This window comes from Pyrus communis, chromosome 13 (genome assembly GCF_041283825.1).
Source record: "Pyrus communis isolate YQ-2024b chromosome 13, ASM4128382v1, whole genome shotgun sequence".
NCBI classification, from domain to species: domain Eukaryota; kingdom Viridiplantae; phylum Streptophyta; class Magnoliopsida; order Rosales; family Rosaceae; genus Pyrus; species Pyrus communis.
This window is the reverse complement of record NC_142577.1, coordinates 25,100,136-25,115,469: the sequence shown is the minus strand read 5'-3', so window position 1 is coordinate 25,115,469 and position 15,334 is coordinate 25,100,136. Positions and strand designations below refer to the sequence as shown.

Below are 15,334 nucleotides of genomic sequence, written 5' to 3'. Positions count from 1 at the left end.
TGCTCTCAATGTCTGATGAATGTGAAAAATTGGGACTTGAGATTTTGTCTTCATAGCAAATTTTGTAACTCTTAGATAATAAAGATCCAATCTTTCCATGTGTGGCTTCTAAGATTTATATCTGCGTCCAACATCATAATCAGAAAAGCTTATGAAATTTTTACTTAATTTAACTGCTGAATGTACGATTAAAATACAAAAGAACAGAATATACACGGTACATTGCCGTATAGTAGGCCCCTAAAGTCAGAATTAAACTTCAGAAATAAAGTAGTGGGGAATGAAAAAGCTGTAATGCCCCATTTATTTATTTATTTTTGACTAAATAGCCAAAATGGTCATTGAGATTAGCATAACATATCACTTTGGTTCCTGAGATTGTTCACCATCCATCATTTTGGTCCTTCCGTTAAGTGTCTCGGAGCTTTGAAAATTGCCCAAACTTCCGGCCAAGAGCTCTGGAACACTCAACGGAGTTTTTAACGGAATGACCAAAATGATGGATGGTGGACAATCTCAGGAACCATTTATATTGATTTGAAATCTCAGGAACCAAAATAATGTGTTATGCAAATCTCAATGATCATTTTGATTATTTAACCTTTATTTTTCATTTCTAAATGAAACTCTGCCGACCATATAGTTTGCAATTGTGGAGGGCACAGTGATAACATGGGTCGATTAGGAGTTGTGGTGGCAACATTTATGGCAAACTGGGGGCAAAAAATTTAATTGTAAGCACTTGGGTTGTTTGTGGCTGTTGGATTGGATGGAGGCAACGTGATCTGATCAAACGCTTGGATGTTCTGCAAATTTGTCAAAACACGTACATATCCTGTTGAAAATCATCCACCTTTGGTCTGCAGAAGAAGAAGATGATGGCCCCATAAATTCAGTCCAGTGAGAGCATTTATTTGCTCACAACTTTAGCTCAACTCATCCGTAACCACTGCACCGACCCCATGTGAGTGACACTCTAGCATTATAGCGTCACAACGATGTCTCGTGCTAATAAAACAAACGTGGGATATTTATGCCATGCAAATTCTTCTTCAAATTAGAACCTCAATGCATATCCCCCGAGTTTCAACGACTAGTTGTATGTCTCTCTCATTATGTAAATAAAATATGGTAGTACACAGTCGGTAACACTCAAAAACTCAAGAGAAAAGTACGAAATTTTGCTTTCATTTCATATTCAATTATATCAACACTTTGGCCTTGTTTCTTTCACGATCAAGACATCTGGGAAAAAGTTACACATAATTCTCAAAGGTGAAAAGCCAAGGTTGAAAATTACCAAAAGGTTAAAAGCGAAACACCGATATTGATATACAAGAAAAATCAAAACACTAGCTGCTGTAATTACAGTGGGTCTTATTTTTCCCATTTTATCCTTCCCTGTGATGGTCAGCAACGCGAGCCCTTCTTGCACCTGAGCGAACCAGCTCCGGCAGTGAGTGAACTCACGAGCGACGACGGTCTTGCACCCAAGCTCGATGCCTTGGCGTAACTAGAAGATGCTCCGGCACCGGATGCTGTGAAGAACGCACCGTTTAGCAGCAAATCTCCCGAGGACCTCCAGTTCCATTTGCTCCACTCCTTCTGTGGCGCTTCCTCATGCTTGGTGACCTGAAAAAAGTAATTCAAATTTTCACCTTAGAAAATCTTGATTTCGAGAAGAATTATACTGAACAAAATTTAATGTGTTGCAGTAATTAATTGAAATTATTCTTTGCCTTACTGGAATTAATGCTCACTGCTCACCTCTTTGTTGAATCTATCATTTGGTGCTAGAAATCTGTTGCCTTGGCTGTTGATGGTTGGAGAAGCACTCCCGCCAATAGCATACATTTCCCAATGGGTGTAGTCATTGTTCACCACATGAAAGTTCCCATGTCTACATCTGCATAATTCATAAAAAAATAAAAAAAAGGAACTTTAACGAAAAGCTCCGGATATTGTTCATTTTAACGAAAAATCATATTTTTACACTAAAAAGTCAATTCTGGTACTATTCACTTCACCTTTTATTTTATTAAAACTCTAAGTTTTCAAATATTTTTCAGTAGTTTTCCTTAAAAAAAAAAACTTGTTGATTCACCTTTCCACTGACCCGTAATTATATATTGATTAGTTACCTTGGCATCCTCTGAACAAGGCCTTCTCCAAAGTGGTTGAATGCAATGGTGACCTGCATATTCTTGTCCTGAGTGTAGGAATCACTGTGCCCCAAGAGCATGACCTTGTCATGATGCGTCATGTAGTTGTTAGAAATGGTGATGGAAGTGGAACCATGGATGGCATCGATGAGCCCGTCACGGCAGTTCGAAAGAGAGTTATGATCCACCCAAACATGACTACCACCAAAAATGGAAACCCCGTCTCCGTCGGAAAGCGTCCGCCACCCAAAATGCTCCGGCGAGTCCCTCACGTAGGCGTTCCCTCCTTGCTTGCAGTCGTGAATGTTTAATCCGTGGATGATAATGTTGGTCACGTACTGTATGGTAATGCAGGGCCCACCGGCAATGTGGACGCTGGCTCCTCTGCCGTCGATGGTCTTGAAGGAGTTCATCATCAGTTCTTCTTTCAGCTTGATCGTCATGTCACGCTGGAATACGATCCAGAGCGGTTCGTTTTGGATCACGCCGTATCGGAGGGTTCCGGGTTTAGGGTTCACCGGATGGTCGCCTGAGTCCGTGACCACGTAGATTTTACCGTCCCTGCCGCCAATGGCCTGCTTTCCGAACCCGATTGCGCAGTCGGCTAGCCGCTGGCGGTTCTTCTCCCAGTTGGGGTCACACCTCCAGCAGTCGTCAATGGGGTTTCCGGTGCCACAGGAAAGATAACCCAAATTTCTCCTTGAGGCATTGATGCTCCTGTAAAAAGAGACAATACCCAAAATTAAGTACACGTTGTTCGTAATTACCTGCTTTTACTCGAGTAAATAATCAGAAACTCTCTGTGCATGATGAGGTTGATGATGTGTCGATATTTTCGAAAATGTAACAAATGCATGTCCATACGTTTTATTAGTGACGATGATATTAACACACTATCAATAGTCTGTTAGCAAGACTAAGTAAATAACTATGAGAAAAATGATGTTTGCACCCTTTTTTCTCTCATGCACTGCACCTCTCTTTTACTCAAACTGTTGGGTTGAGTAAATCAAAAGAGAATTGAAGACAAAGCAAAAGTGCATAATGATAAAACAAGAGTGCGAAAATTATTTCCCAATCTTTAACGTTGCTAGTGTTGGAGTATCGATCATACTCTTGTACTTGTTGCATCACCAGTTCAGGATCTTTGACTGGGGAGGAGGAAATGGTTGTTGGGATTAGGAGGAGAGAGAGGATCAGCAAAAGGGAGAGTGGCATTGCCATAATTTCTTTCTACTTCTCTGCTTGAAACAAAAGCAGGGAGAGAACAGAGTAGGCAGAGAATACTTGTGAGGAAGTTGAGGGAAAGTGAGATTATATATAGGGGGCGAAGGGGTTTAAGAACCTCAATATTATACAATGTGATGGTATGTGGGGCCATCCATCCATCATTTATGATTCAAAGGATCCCATTACGCTAGTTTGGCCGTTAAGTAATGAGTGACGTTAGAGAGATTGTCTTTTTAAATCATACTTTATCAACTATAATGTGACGTTTGATAGTTAAATTTCTTCTTTAATTTACTAAAGAAGGAAATCAATCATCAATCACTCTACAAAATATGGTCGAAAAAATGATTTTCCTAGCATTTTCCTCAAGTAATCTATCTTAAAAGAATTTTTGCAATCCAATTTGCTGATTTGCATACTAATCCATAATGCTTTTGTTTTTGGGTGACGATTCTACGATTTTGTGTGAGTCGAACTTGATGCCTACTGACTTTATAAGTGTATCCAAAACCAACAAGTTACAAAGAACCAAACCTAAATTAAAATGTTTAATCAAAGAGTTTATGACCAACCTTTGAACGAAAAGAAACATGCAATTCTTGAAAAGAAGGGTGTAATATTAGCCAAAACCCTAGGGCGAGAGAAAACAAGAGATACATTATTTATCTACCGAACTGTACACCGACACTTTTCTCGATGAAACTTGTGTCGGCATGGCATGATGCGGTAAATTTTGTAGACAAACTTCCCTTCTTTCTCCATCTCATTTCACAAAAATAGCAAGCTTCTATAGTTCTATTGCATCTTGTTATTGCCATTCCATCGATGACATATTAATAGTTTCTTATTTTAGTGCCTTGCAGCTAAGTTTTTGTCTCTTAACTCTCTCTTAAATCACATCATGCATTACCATCGTCCTGCTGAAAATAATGTTTGAATAATATAGATCGAACATAAAACTTCAAATACGAAGATACAAACTCGTAGTGAAGTGTGAAATGGTAAAAAGTAACGTTGGTCCTCGGGTCCCTTTAGGCATCCAAACAATTTTGACATGTTATGTTTGGAGTGCAAAGAGTATGTACAATGGTGTGGTGAGCACATAAGAGAATCTAATGGTGTGTGGGTTGTGTAAAGTTTGAATCTAGCTCTTCTCTTTCTGATAGTGGGAAAAGTTAATTAGATAAAGGATCATGTATAAATACCCGATTGACTTTTGTGCCTTGTTGCATGTGGCAATTTGGCGATGATCTCACCCTCCTTTTTTTAATTTATTATTTTTTTGCTAAAAGTTTCCTCTCCCTAATTGTAGCATGAGTTTAGGGTTGCATTAAAAAACATATGTGTTTAGGGTTTGATAGAAATGGTAGTAAGAGTGCTAATGAAGGTTGATTGAGTTGGTAATGCTCATTTTCTTCGTTAGTTCAAGGTTAAGATTCGAGTCTCATTATCGACAATCTCTCTTGGTGGTGCTCTGTAAAAATCGAAAAAAGAGGTTAGGACCCCTTTTGTAAGTCATCCAAAAAGGTTGTGGTATACTCTGGCACTAGGATGGGTAGCCTCCCCTCTCTCTAAACTTTATTCAACCCAAAAAAAAGGTAGTAAGAGTCGAGATTTGGACTAAATCACATCGACATAACATATCACTTATAATTAGATTTCAAATTCTCTATTTATACAACTCCAATTGAAGATCTTTTACTTACAATCAGTGAAAAACGAAAATGAATTCAGACATTGATGGTCTTATTATTGTATGTTGAATTTGTAAATGGATGATGTTATTCACACTTTTTTTTTTACTTCTCACACATTTCGTATTAGTTTTTATCTTTTAATCTTTTCTAATTCATTTAATTCAACCGTTGGAAATTGAGAACATTTGTGGAAGAAGATAACAAAGGGTGATGTGAATTTCTGTACACCAACTTTTCTCTTTGCACCCACTGAAATTAAGATAAGCCAAAAAACTCATGATGACAAAATCTGTTGACAATGGAGTGGGGCCTATTTAGCCTTCGAGACCACATGGGTGGTCCGTACTATCCTCCATGTGATGACGTGGCGTATTTCTGTAGGGTAGCCACGTTCTCCCATGTGAGCTTTGTTCCCTTAAACTTTCTGGAGGTGAGTCCCACGGTGTTTGGGGTCAAATCTGAACCCTCTGATATTCAATTCTCAGAATCTGGGGTCGTTAATGCTGGTAGTTGATCCGGTACCGAACTGTACCCGCCAATGTGGAGTTAGGGTTTTCTTTTTCCATTTTGATATTGGCCTGAAGCAACTACACTAATATGAAAATTCACGGCTAGCTGGCTACATATATACAACTAGAATTAAAACGATCAAATTTGAAAGTTGGAAGCGTTGAAGAATGCATCCCACATCAATAACTTGATAGAATGAATCAAAGTTTATATTGAATGATTCTACTCTTTATCGTACAAAGATTTTTTCTATTAAATTAAACTCAACATTTGTTGGGATGTTGGCAAGTGGCTTCAGGAAGACTTTGTAAATATGATTACAAATGATATGTTGGCTCGACTTTGAAATTTTGACATGAAGAACCAAGTTATATACCGAATTGTAATACCAACATTAATACGAAATGCATTATTACTTTTCTAAGCAAATGCTAGCTGGGGACTGAAACTATTTTTTCAACTTCACCTTTGTCCATCTCATATGAGGCGGTGGGATCCATAGAAGTCGTATGATATTATTCTTTTTTTCCTTTCTTCGAAAGAGAGCACTATAATTACTCTAGATCTCATGAAACAGGAAAGAAAACAAATATGATTGATCCTCATGTGCGTCACTATTGGAGAATATTTTATCATTCGAAGTCATATACTCGCGAACGGTAAATATTTTTTCGATCAATCGTTTTCTGCACCTACTTCTTGAGATCCAAAATATTATAAATCTAGAGGACCCTCCTAAAAATGGCACTGATTAAGTTTTCTGTTGCCGTCCCACTATCATATATGTTAAAGTTGAGAAAACAAATGAAGGTTCATGCTTGCAGGATGATGAGTTCTTACCATGCAACGAAGCACAATACTTGTTGGTCTTCGCGGTACGGACTGAAGATGGGGAAGAAGATGGAGTACTCATTGAAATAATGTAGGGTTTGGAGATCATTCTCCTCAACTAGATTCCCCCAGTGTTCGATCAAATCTGAACCCTACGCATAATTAGTTGCATTAATTGTCATTTTATGAGTTTATATTTTGGTCGAAGAAGGACAATCACTCATTCTTAAAACTAAAAATTTGTACAATAATCTATAGATAAATTAAATTACTGAAAATTAAAATGGTGATGATGCCCAATAATTTAGGTAATGAGCAAAAATCCACTCAAAACTTAAAAAGGGTGGTGACCAAATATAAAATGCACTCACAATAAAAGGCAAATCCCATTTTTTGCCATTTGCATGAGTCGATCTCCATCCAGAAATACTTATTGCTGTGTGCGGGTGAAGAGTTATGAGTGTGGTGACTACTACTGTTAGGCCACATGCTCATCCACTCAACACGTGTCAGGGAGTTGATATTGCCATCTGGCAAATCACTACAAGTGACATAATTAAGTATCTTGATTCTTGCTTACCAATCATTTTGGCTCAGAAAACGAGAAATTTTTAGTTGTGACGGGAACACAAGTGGTACACCACGGTGGGAAATTTTATTTTTTAAGTTATTAATCTTTTAGCACACATATCACACCATTTGTACAGTGACATGTGGTGTACCACCCCGTGTACTGGTCACATTGAAAAATTGCTTACCTAATTGTGTGTGTTAAATTTACAGCCAGCTCAGAAAATATTTCACCCTTAATTGCCTCGATGGAAAACCCTAATTGGGGATTATAGCTTCTTAGGCTCATTTGATCAAGCAACTCTTAAATTTTTTGTGAGTACTTGGTTGCAATGTGTTATAATCAGTAGACGATAATGTTGATATGCCTCATATTTTTAAGATATTAACAAAAATCAAACATATTATAATTTGAATAAAATTATGACACCACGTAAGAATAGTCTGAAAAATTGCTTTATAGGGACCAAACTTATTTGGTGGGTTGATAGGGTTAACTCCCGTTCACAAACTGCAGCCCCTTTATTTATGTAGGGTTCCTCTTTGACAACAGTCTCTTTCAAAACTTTCTGATCTACTTATCTTATTGAGATTATGCTCCATCTTTCAGAACTTTTCACATCTGCAATACATTCACATAGGCCTCATCTTCTATAGAACACACACACACACACACACACACATATATATATATATATATGTGTATGTATACACACACACACACACACACACACACACACACACTCATACTAGGGCATTAACAAATTGTCACAATTTAATTTAGTAATCTTGTACCATATTTAATAAAACTGAGATCCATTTTCGTTACCGACACTCTAGCTAGCTAGAAAACAAGATCGATCCTCCTACGTATGCACGTACGTTCGTATGTACGTGTCTCACAAGACTCACATTCCCATAAATAAATGCATGCAAAGTACCACAACCGGGTCTACGTATGAACAAGCATGTGAATTGCTCACAGCTACAGGGAAAGAACATGTGTGGGGAAGGAAATTAAAGCTTTGCTTCTTTGTTTTCCAATATTTCAACCAAATAATTGAACAGCAGAGGAGTCACTCGATCGAAAATTATCTGTGTCCAATCGAGTCTCCACTGTACGTAAGAGATTCGATTAGCGATGTGTACGGTACTTCGGATTCTCATAAACAAATATTATTAGTTAATAAAAATGCTTAATTAATGTGTATCCTCAACTTTGCAGGGTCGTCCAATTACGGATTATAATATATAACTATTAATAATTAATCACTCTCGTATTTTTGTATGTTTTGCAGGGTTGTCCAGTAGCTAGCATTTGTATCTTCTGGAGTCTGAATTTTATTTCACTGTTAAAAGTTAAAACGAACGCCGCCCGTGAATCCTGACCCATGCACGGCCTGGCCATGGTTACGTAACTGGTGGCGTTTGAAACTCCATACGACTGATATTTGTATAATTCAACATATAACTACATAATATGTGCAACTTAATACTACGGGTAAGTGAGAGAGATCTTATATTTGATTCTTTAGTGTAGATGTAATGACCTGTCCTGGATTTTCACAAAACGGAAGGGTAATTTGGTAATTTCACTTTGGTTGGGAGATATGTTGTCATGGTTGCTCACAGCTCTCTCTCTCTCTCTCTCTCTCTCTCTCTCAAACTCTCCCAGTTCACTCTCATTTCTCTCCCTTCTTCCTCGGCAAGCATCGAGATGGTGCAATGGCATGCCCCACCTGAAGCCACCACATCCATGACAAGACACCCAACTTACCACCACATGTGGACTCTCTCTCATCCCTCTCAACCCTGCAACATCACCACCACGGTAGAGCCGCTATCTTCGGCGAGTTTCTTGACTTCTCGACACGAGGGTAAGGTTTTAAACCCTTTGAACCATATTTCCCTCGTCCCTTGTTGAATACTAACTCCTTCGTTCGTGTTTTGGACATCAAAACAATGGAAAACCAGCTCAGGGATACTTCCCCAGATTCCAGCGAGAACCCGAAACTTGCAGGCCATTTTCCGGCCAACTTTTGACATGACTGGCCACGTGAGAGGTATAATATTCTTCCTTGTTCCTTGGGCTTCAATTTGGTATATTGTATGACTAGTTTTAGTTGAGATTTGGGGTTGAGTGGAGCTTGGAAAGCTCTGGCTTTCTTTTTCGTGGAAACCGGCCAACCCAGCTTGAAACTGGGTTGACTCGACCCGCTACCCAGTAATCGGATCCAAACCCAACCTTGCTACTCAGCCCAAACCTTTGGACCATACTACCCGACCCAACCCAGAACTTTGGCCCACTAAACCAAGCCCAGAAACCGGCCCAACCCAGATCCAACCCGACCCAACGGGTTCCTAGGTCAACGCAATGAGCACATGCGCCTTTGTGCGGAGGTACTGTGCTCCGCCGGTAACTTTTCCGGCCAACTTTTCAGCAACCCAACTCGACACGTAGTGGTGTGTGGCCTTCCGGGCCGCCGCCCCGTGGCAGCGTGTGGGGGTACCCGAGGTCCCCCCTTATATTTTTTGACGTCCTGAATCCATTTATGACGTCTGTTTTCCCAAATTCAATCATTTTGGTAGAATTTTATTAATTGTTCCCTTTATGTGTTTAGGTGCGTTGTTAGTGGCGTTTCCGTCTTCTCTAGTTGCACGGCTCTTCGATGACAAAGTATCTGTGAGTGGACCCCTTCCAAAATGCATGATTTTATTACTAGAAATGCATACATGAAAAGCATGATTTCATGACTACGTTTTATGAAACGTTTATGAGTAAATTGGATTTTCACTTTATGAAATATCATGCTTTAGCGAATTTATGTTAGTCAGATATTTATGAATATGATAATTGAGCTATTGAGCTCCGATGAGATATATTTTGGAAATATTATGTTCATGATTTTTTGTGCTTACTTAGTGGATATTCATACATATGTGCCTTCGGGTGGGCAATGTAGTGTCTTTGGGCGAATGATATATGTGCCTTCAGGCGGGCGATGTAGTGCCTTTGGGCGAATGACATATGTGGTTCAAGCGGGCGATGTAGTGCATTCGGGCGGAAGATTTATATGTGCTTTTGGACAGAAGGTTTATATATGCCTTAGGGCGGACGATGTAGTGCCTATTGGCAAAAGATATTTATATATGGCTTCGACTGGGCGATGTAGTGCCTTCATGCGGAAGATATTTATATATGGCTTCGGTCGGGTGATTGTGATACCACTCTTAAGCACATTTTATATGATATATATTTTACGAAGGTTTTATGGCATGTTAGGGTTTTTCGAACACCTATTATTTATTATGCTATATGAGTTTTCTAAAACTGGGGGTTAGTACGTTGAATAATAACTGTCTTAGTATTACTTATATATAAACTTGGTCCACTCATGCTTTGTTTTGAGCCCCCTTAAGACTTAAATCGAGGCGTAAAATCCCGGAGTCAAGGCATTCCCACATCAATATCTTTAAGTCCTCTCGGCGTAGGACCTATTCCTTTATTCGCACAGTCTTATAATATTCCTTTTACAATTTTCTGAATTAGTTGTAAGCTCTGAACATGTTCCACAATTGCATATTCATTATAGTTAAATTTACGAGTTTCATTTGTGTTCATTCTTTCATCGTAGTTCTCATACATGTTAGTATAGCTTCGTCACCTTCGGGTGTCGGCCAGCACGTGCCTACCTTGGTGTTTGGAGGATATCGGGGGTTAGGCGTGTCAGTAGATATTATCGTTTGTTCAAAAAAAAAAAAAACTACATAATACGTAGTATTGTTTTGTCGATTTATCTTTACTTATAAATGAGAGATTTTATGTGACAATATATTTTGTGAATGATGATTTTGATACTAATTTATTTTACCACCCGCTGTGTACATATATCTTTGTATAATATAAAAAGATAGGGAAATTTGGAAAACTAACCAAATTTTGGACCCTAAATAGAATTCTAGCCACCTTTTTAAATTTATGATAATTATAACCAAAAGTTGATATGAAAGTACTAATAGACCTTCAATAAAGTTTTCTCAAAAAAACCAAAAAAAAAAAAAATGTCATCCATGGAAATTAAATAAAGCAAGATTCAATTAAGATAAGGAGATTCGAAGTAGAATTGAATAAGTTCAAAGCCACCCGTGCTCCTTGAAGTTCCTTAAACAACCCAAAATCCCAATTCAATCATAGAAGAAAACAAAATCCAAAGTTCAACCTTTGGAGAAAATGAGAGAAAAAGAGATAGGGACCATTGCATTTTGGGCTTTTCACCAACGATTTGGTTTTGGAGCTAATCTTAGAAGTGGAGGTCCCAATTGAGGAGCTGAGATGTTGAGGAAGGGCAGCGGACACTGAAGTGAGTGAAGGTCTCGTTGTAAGCTTGATGGTGCAAATGCTCGAACTCAAGGATTACATCGTCGTAGTTGAAAATCAAAAATTGGAGAGTAGAGGAGGAAGTTGACCGAGACTGAGAGTGAGAGTTGTCTTCATGTGGAGGAGGTCGAAAAAATTTTGGGGGTTCGGAACTAAACGAAGGATATGTGTGATAGTATAAAAGAGGAAGAGGAGGAAGAGAGAAGGATCGTGTTGCATGTCGTGGCTGGCTGTGCTTGGGTTGGGATGTGTGGGTTGGGTTTTTGAGATTTTGGATTATTGTCTATACTGCAGAAAGGACAGAGATGGCGGTAAAAGACAGCCTAGCCTTTTGTTTTTTTGGTTTTTTTTAAGAAACCCTTATTTTAAGGGTGTATTAGTATTTTCATAGCAACTTTTGGTTAATTATTGAAAATTTAAAATGGTGGTTAGAATTCTATTTAGGGAAATTTGGTTATTTTTCTAAATTTCCCAAAAAAATGGATTAATATGAATATGATATAATATTGGGTCTTCGTTTAGGTGCTTAAGGTGCATGATTTATTAGTAGCTGTAGGCAAACACCCTTAAGACCGGGGCTTCTCTGAGTCCGAGGGTCAAAAAAACTCCATGATTAGTGTTGTTTCATTCTGCAAATAACACAACCAAGTCTCCTGCACATCACATGCCAACATATTCTTTCACACACGCCATGGACAGAATGAATAGGGATTCGCGAACTTGGTGCGAATTTCATCATGGCAACAAATAAATAAAAAGAACAGCTTGGTACAACAAATTAAACAAAAGACAGGATGCTTGAAGGCAGTGGCAGATCCAGAGTTTGAACATTAGGGGTTCCAATGGTAAATACAAGTAGAAACTGAGCGCGAAGCATTAAAAAAAAAATTCAACTTATTCATTGAGACATTTCTTTGAACGTTTGTTAGGCTTGTTGTCATCAACCAAACCATGTTGCACACGTGTTAAAGATAACGGCATATGCCGAAAGGATCTGATGAGTGATATAGAGAGATTTTGTCGAGTGTTGTCGACACAACCTGTTGAGATATGCCTAGTATGCATTACATTAAACATTTAGTAGGTACAAAAGGGACTTGTACCAAACATTGGAAGGATCCTCAAAAGACCTTCGTATGTATAACTTTCGGACTTTGGGTTTAGGTTGTCCTAGGACCACCTTGGTCCCTACTTCCATCCGCCCCTGCTTGAAGAAGTTGCTTGCTTATTATTCGGTGTATTTTTTTTCTCACCAATCACTGCCCTAAATTAACGATGAGTATCATCACAACATTGATTGTCGCTAAATACGTATGATTAATTTATTTACAATGACAAATTTTGTAATTTAAACTCATTTCATCACTACTTAAAGTGGTTAGTAAAACTATTTCCCTTACCATTTGGAACTTTCAATAGATAATAAAATGATATCTTATTGAAGCATATGCCCTTTCTTTGAAGCTCAAATGATATCTTATTGAAGCATATGCCTTTCTTTGGATCCTAGCAAACCTTAAACAAATAATATATTTTTGAAGCATTCATTTCTTGTGGTACAAGGAGACCTTGTCGTGCATAGAAGTCGTACACGATTGGTGCGGCCAGCTACATGACATATACAATTCGTGATCTATACCGCATACGTTTAAGAGAATTGTAATTCATCCTGTTACAATAATACATAATGTTTATATAAGTCATGATTTCCAGCTGAGAACTCGAGGGGACTCTCTCATTCATCTCATGTTTTTTACACAATATTTTATAACATTAAAACGTGAATTAACGTTAAACTGAAGAGAATGCCCCCTTTTAAGAAAGTCTCCTTAATATATGTTAATAGAATTTAATAATCAAATAATGATTGGATCATGTGCTAAGTTGTGAAACTAATGATGTGAACATCTTCCCCTTGATATTTGTTTTATTGTATTTTTTTTTTCCCAACCAACTAGAAGTCATAGTTGCATTATTGTTACCATAACCATTCCATCCTTTTTGTGTATCCCTTAACTAAAATGATAATGTATCATCCTATTAAAAAATGATAATGTATCACCTCTTTCATTCTAATTTCTAGATACAGATAAATAATAGGGTCATCACTTGATTTCTCGATTAGATCAATGTGATTTAAGTCATATTTATAAGGAAATGAATATGGCGGCTGAAGATTTAGCAAAATTAAAAATTTTGAGGAATCTAGGTTGTACTGTGTTGGACGTCCCTCCTCCTTCAATCGTTGGTTTGCCACTACATGTTATTTCTGAAGTTGGTAGGACTGAGATGTTTGTGTAAGCCCCTTAAACTGATGCCATGTCATTCTTTGTTTGATGGTCCCACTTGGGCTTTAGGCCCCCTGTAACCAAAAATAAATAAATAAATAAATTCTTAGAGGACTACTTTATTATTCATATTGTGAAATTATGATCATTTGGTGTTGTTCAGCTGAATTTAGATAAATTTCAGTCCGATCCAACATTGGATTAGAAGATAATCCAATTTCAATTGGTTCAAATGATTGAGTTTACAAAGAAAAAATGGAAAATGAAAATTTTATAAAAATGGATAACTATATAAGAAAATAGAATTTTCATAGAAAAAGCTTAAATTAGTGTTGGAAGTGGGTGCAACTCAATTCACAATTTAACAATAAAATTCCTGATTGGAGTTTCAAATGTGCCTTAAAACGAAAATCCCACTCAAATATGAGCCATATTCAAATACTCGATTTGCCATATTCTTTTCTGTTTCAGCCTTTGAATGGTAAAATATAAATAAGAGTTAAAGGATCTTTATTAAAAAGGGGTGTAGAAGATGAAAAAAGATGTGCATAAATCATTTTTCAAACAAAGAGAAATTTTCTAATTTACCGAAAATACAGTTTGATACACTAATACATCTGACCAAACAAAAATAGTTTTTTTTATTTTTTAGTACAACGATATATTTACACTAAGGGAAGAGGGGAATTAAGCTAAACCACACAATAGGCAACCTAATTTGGTATTGAATTCATGATCCATGAGATTCTAACTTAACATCTCTCACTCACAAGTGAAGAGGAATATCACTAGACCATAGTACTGAATGACAACCAAACAACAATAGTTGAGGTCACCGCCCATAGCTCAAATGCATATGGCTATTCACCTATGTACATCAATGTCTTAAGTGTTTAAACCAATGTCGAACCTTGTTGCGTAAATCTGGAACTAAGCATAATATTAAAGTGATTAGTTATAAAAATGTGATTAATTATTGGAAGTAAAGCCAGACCTTTTTTTCTTTTTTCTTTTTTTATTTTTTATTTTTTAAAAGGAAAAAAAGATACTATCTACATTAAAAAGGACGGGATGGGCTTCCTCACAATGAACTAGCAATAATGTGGTTCAAATTTACTTTTTGCGAGAATCAAACCTAAAACCTCTCACTTACAAGTGAAGAAGAAAATTACTTGATCGTAGTACTAAGTGATAAAATCAGACCTTAATTCTTAGAAGGGCATCCACTCTCTAGGTTGGGCCCCCAATTTTTAGCACTTTGCTTTGCTTTGCGGGTTTGTTAGCCATCATCATGTACAAGAAATCACAAACCAACCTCCCATCCCAATTCATAGCCATCCAAATCCAGCAACTAGTAATGCCAAATTGATGGAGTCAAGAATGACCGGCTGGCATACTTAAATTGACAGTCAATTCTCACCACTCCATTCTCTTTCCCACTAAGAAAACTTGCACGCAACTAAACAACTAGAACACCAAGGTGCCAATATTTCAAACTAATTATGCGATGCTATGTAAAAATGTTAAAAACGCATGATGCGCATTGACACATTGACGTTCTAGTTGCATGTAAGTTTCTCTCGCTCCCCACTGAAAACTTAGTTTAGTGATCCCACAATTAACAATGACAATGCTCAAAAGATAACTCAAGCCACCTCAACCGTCACA

The 15,334-nt window shown here is 37.5% G+C and overlaps 1 protein-coding gene and 1 long non-coding RNA gene across 3 annotated transcripts; one reads left to right on the top strand and one right to left on the bottom strand.

Moving 5' to 3' along the window:
- Positions 1–1,172: 1,172 nt before the first annotated feature.
- Positions 1,173–3,466, bottom strand: LOC137737059 (putative pectate lyase 5). 2 transcript variants are annotated; one of them, XM_088682943.1, is made up of 4 exons: positions 3,277–3,466; positions 2,142–2,879; positions 1,745–1,906; positions 1,173–1,632 (listed from the first exon to the last, which is right to left on the bottom strand). In XM_088682943.1, the coding sequence occupies exons 1-3, from the start codon at positions 3,384–3,386 to the stop codon at positions 1,750–1,752; spliced, it is 1,005 nt and encodes a 334-aa protein (XP_088539069.1). In that variant the 5' UTR covers positions 3,387–3,466; the 3' UTR covers positions 1,173–1,632; positions 1,745–1,749. The 2 variants fall into 2 exon arrangements, with proteins under 2 accessions (XP_088539069.1, XP_068332510.1); XM_068476409.2 differs by having other exon boundaries at positions 1,768–1,906; positions 3,277–3,464.
- Positions 3,467–8,645: 5,179 nt separating this feature from the next.
- Positions 8,646–10,627, top strand: LOC148691997 (uncharacterized). Its single transcript, XR_015954907.1, has 3 exons — positions 8,646–8,877; positions 8,975–9,063; positions 9,622–10,627. It is a non-coding gene; the product is annotated as an uncharacterized LOC148691997 (long non-coding RNA).
- The last annotated feature ends 4,707 nt before the right edge of the window (positions 10,628–15,334 follow it).

Excerpts from the sequence above, each read along its gene's own strand:
- LOC137737059 (XM_068476409.2), bottom strand. The coding sequence starts at position 3,386 with ATGGCAATGCCACTCTCCCTTTTGCTGATCCTCTCTCTCCTCCTAATC. Across the intron at positions 2,880-3,276 it reads GTGATGCAACAAGTACAAGA|GAGCATCAATGCCTCAAGGA; the intron begins GTATGATCGATA and ends CTCTTTTTACAG. Across the intron at positions 1,907-2,141 it reads CTTGTTCAGAGGATGCCAAG|ATGTAGACATGGGAACTTTC; the intron begins GTAACTAATCAA and ends TGAATTATGCAG.